The sequence below is a fragment of the Octopus bimaculoides genome, chromosome 10 (genome assembly GCF_001194135.2).
Source record: "Octopus bimaculoides isolate UCB-OBI-ISO-001 chromosome 10, ASM119413v2, whole genome shotgun sequence".
Taxonomy (NCBI): domain Eukaryota; kingdom Metazoa; phylum Mollusca; class Cephalopoda; order Octopoda; family Octopodidae; genus Octopus; species Octopus bimaculoides.
The window spans coordinates 76,976,392-76,980,732 of NC_068990.1; the positions used below are offsets into that span (position 1 = coordinate 76,976,392).

Here is a 4,341-nt window from a genome sequence, read left to right on the forward strand (position 1 = left end):
TGTGTGTGTGTGTGTGTGTGTGTGTGTGTGTGTGTGTGTGTGTGTGTGTGTGTGTGTGTGTGTGTTTATACTAAAGACAAAACCAAATCTTGATATTTTGATGTTTTGAATATCAACATTTGGCTTTTGTTTATTAAATATTACAAGACTCCATTCTATGAGAAAGTCACCTGTCCTGTCGGAGATTTTCTGAGTTGTACTAACACTATGTTGACCCTGATTATTCCAGTCATGATTATTCCGTGGTTATTCCATTCATGATGTTAAACCTCTACCCCAAAAGTGGATTGGTTGTCTTTTTTCAATACAGGTATTACTCATTTTCGCCAGGTGAGTCGACTAGAGCAAGTGAAATAAAGTGTCTTGTTTAAAATTCTAATGCGCCACCGGGTATCGAAAACACGACCTTTCGATTGTGAGCCAAATACCCTAAAGGCATTTTGTCAGGCTTTCTAATGATTTTTCTAATCTATCGCATATGATTTGAGAAATACCGAATGGTTTTGACATAAACACATTGTAATACTGAAAAAAAAAAAAAAAAAAAACCGCAGAAGGTGGGCTTACAAATAGAACATATTTGAATATCTAGTGTGCTGTCAAGGTCGGCATAAATCTAAATATCGAACAACAAACACACGCGCAAAGCAAAACAAATAGAAGCGCCACCTCCATCCAGAAATGATTAAGTAAGAATAAATAAATGAGTGTTACCATTTTGAACAAGCTTTTCTTAACATCTGTCCAGACTTGAATGTTTTGCTTGGTTGCTTCTTATCATAACACGAACAATCGGCCAGCGGAACACAATTGCCTGTACTGTCGTAGTGCATATTCTTTGGACATCCACAACCAGGAATACATTCTTCCTGACATTTTCCCTTAATGGTTGTAAAATCACTGCAGTGACTGCTTTTCAGAGAATGGCAGACTGAGTAGACTTCTGATTTACCAACATCGCACTGAAAGGCTGTAACGAAAGGCAATAAAACACGTATAACATATTATATTATATACGTATACATACACATACATACACACACACATGCAAACATGCACACGCACATACTCACGCAATCACGCAATCACGCACACATATAGCCGTCTAAGAATCCATAAATCAGAAAAAAGCATTGGTATATTTCTCAATAGAATGGATGCATGCCAACTTTAGAAAGGTAAGGCTTAGAAAACCAAAGGACTTGGCTGTCTGTAAAAATTATATACAATGTGTATTCCAAGAGTCTTCAGACTTTGTTTTTAGGAGACACAGTTATAAATGTCTTAGATAATCGTAATTTTAGTATATCATTACCATACAGCTAATAAACTGACCGGCCAACTTCTGTTATTCAATATTGAAGCAGACGCCGGGAACAGCACTTTGAACACACCCTACAAAACACTACTTGTTACAACTAAGTAGTTTGCTGAATGCAGTCGGGACGCAAAGACTATTTGGAAGCATACTATGAAATATAGTTTTGTATCAAACTGGAACAAAAATGCAACAGAAACTTATGAAATGCTCCAGACTGTCAATGGAGTAAATTGCATGAGCTGAGCATCTGTTTTTCGTTGGCACAAGAGGGCAGGCAAAGTCGACTGGGGAGCTCATGATAATTCCCTTTTTCGATAACAAGTGCATCGACTACATATACAGGGTTTTCCCCCTCGTCAGGCAGTCAACAAAGAGTACTTTGTGGAGGTTTTGAGGGAGTTCAGGAAGAGATTTCGTTGCCCTTTATGAGTCTGGAGTAGCTTGGCTTTTCAAGCTGTCGGTGCTAAATTGCTGTTGAAAATTTATAGAACATCAAGTGAAATAAATTCACTGATCTACAAAATCTGAATTATTGCATTTCTAAACCTCTCAGAGAGAGTTATGCAGTAGCAGTACGATAAAGTGATGGCACTCCAGACCAATGAAAGGAAACTATCCTGATACTAGTCTCTGGATGCTGTTGGCTTTGTTGGGTGGAGGTACTTATCTCCCCTGTTTCAAAACTTCAGGACACAAAACGCTTGTGTCACGCAGCCAACTAGAACCGGAGTTGAGTTTCTTGGGGCTAAATAGCAGTAGCTCTTCCATTTCCTGGGACTGGCACATTAAGTTGGCAACAAACCAACACTTTATACATCTATCAACAAACCATCATATATATATATATATATATATATTTATATATATATATATATACACTATGGACTTAGTCCTCGACCCATGATAAAATCGTTGAGACACATTTGTAACATAGATGCTAGGTAGCTTTTACTACTTGATAGAGCCCATCCGAGTTTTAGAGAGCTGGGACTATTACAATATAGCAATCTACCAGTCGTTGTAATAATTTGTCCAATACGCTTTATATATAAGTACATACATACCCACACACACTCACAAAGGATCAAAGAGCATTCCCGAACCATAAGCTGGTTTCCCAGATACATACATACATATATATATATATATATATATATATATATATATATATATATATATATTCACCCACCCACTTCTGGACGGGAGGCCTTTCCGTCGCAGAATTACTCATTTTTGCCGGCTGAGTGTAGAGTGGAGCAATGTGAAATGAAGTGATTTGCTCAAGAACTCTGCAGTAACCCGGCCCAGGAACAGAAACCAGAATCATACGATCATGAGTGCAACACCCTAACCACTAAGCCTTCGATATATATATATATATATATATATATATATATATGTGTGTGTGTGTGTGTGTGTTTGTATGTGTGTATCTGTGTGTGTGTGCATATATATATGTATATGTGTATATATGTATATATATGCATATGTATATTTATATATATGATATATGTATATATATGAATATATATGAATATATATCTATATGTATGCATGTATGCATGTATGTGTGTATTTACGAGGGAAGGGGCTGAAAAGTTCCTGGCTTTATCGCAAAAGTCTGGTTGGAGGCCCAGCCTTCCGAGTTCTTTTACAGCGCTTAGAAAAACTGAAGGACCGCTGCAATAAGTGCGTGAATTTGATAGGGGAGTTTGTTGAACAAATGTCAGTGTTGTTTTAAAAGAAGATATTTCGCGACTGCCCTTGCCACTTCCACTCCGCAAGCATTCAGTCATACTGTAACATCTCTTATCTTTCAATCGCCCTACGAAGCTGGATATCTCGGCAAGTGATTGTAACAAACATGCAGAATATAAGTAAGTAACAACAACGATAAATCATAATATGTGGTAGTTATAAATTGACTGAATCGTCTGGATCTATTTTAAAACGGGGCCCACATTTTTCATTAATGTTTTACGTAGTGTTTTTGGTACGGAAAGACTTTCAAACTTCGTATACTTATCTATTTTGTGTTATAGAACAGAAAAATATTTTTGTATTCGAATTTATTTCATGTAAAAAAATGTCTTATTTCGATAATTTCAACCAATCACTGACAAGTATTCAGTTGTTTACATTTACTCCTTTGGCTGATTAAGCGATGTAAAGCGTATTTAATCTCCATACCTTCGTTTTATTTGCTTTTTTCATTTTAAATTTGCTTTAACCCTAACCCTAACCCTACGGTTAGGGTTAGGGTTAGGGTTAGGGTTAGGGTTAATTGTTTCAGAATCGTTTGTTTATGTAGTCGGCACTTAATGTATATCGGCTGAATGGATGTCAGTGATTGGTTGAAATTACAGAAATACGACAAATTTAACATGGAATAACTTATGGATTTCTTTTTTTTTTAAGAAGACTAAGAGAAAAAGATGTTTTATATGACACATTCTACCAGTGTTCCAAGTTTCAAAGTGTTTCGTTAATGAAAAATGTGGCCCCCGTTTTAAAAAAGATCCAATCGTCTTTTATTATGCGTATACTGGATAACAGCTGACCTGAGAAAGCAGTGAAAAGGAAAAAAAAACTATCACGAAAACGAACATTGTTTTTATACTTACGGCATAGATTCGACAGCTCCTGAGATTCATACCATTTAATAAACTTCCCATTGTCAGCGCATTTCTTAGCATACTCAGAAAGAATATTACAAAATGGGGTGTTTGGACCACTGGCTGATTTTAAGCATGTCTCATGGAGACAGCGGTCAAAGTATGGCTGGTAGTTGACCACTTCATAACACTGCCCAAACACTTTAGTGTCTTTAATGATATTGCACAACGTTTGAGCCTTTTCAAAGTTCTATAGGTATAGAACGAAAATAAAAGCAAAATTTAAGATCATGAATATATGTCCATATCAATACATATACACAATACACAGACGCAAAAACATACTCACATACAAGAGTATATGTATATATATATATATATATATATATATATATATATATATAT

The 4,341-nt window shown here is 36.0% G+C and overlaps 1 protein-coding gene across 1 annotated transcript in view; it reads right to left on the reverse strand.

Annotated features, from left to right (window-relative positions):
* Nucleotides 1-4,341, reverse strand: part of LOC128246986 (SCO-spondin-like) — an 87,020-nt gene that overhangs the window by 69,648 nt on the left and 13,031 nt on the right. Inside the window, exons 8-9 of the mRNA XM_052970973.1 lie at nt 3,946-4,186; nt 715-970 (exon numbers count right to left, since the gene is read on the reverse strand). Coding sequence (XP_052826933.1) covers nt 715-970; nt 3,946-4,186 — 497 coding nt within the window. The remainder of the gene's footprint in view (nt 1-714; nt 971-3,945; nt 4,187-4,341) is intronic.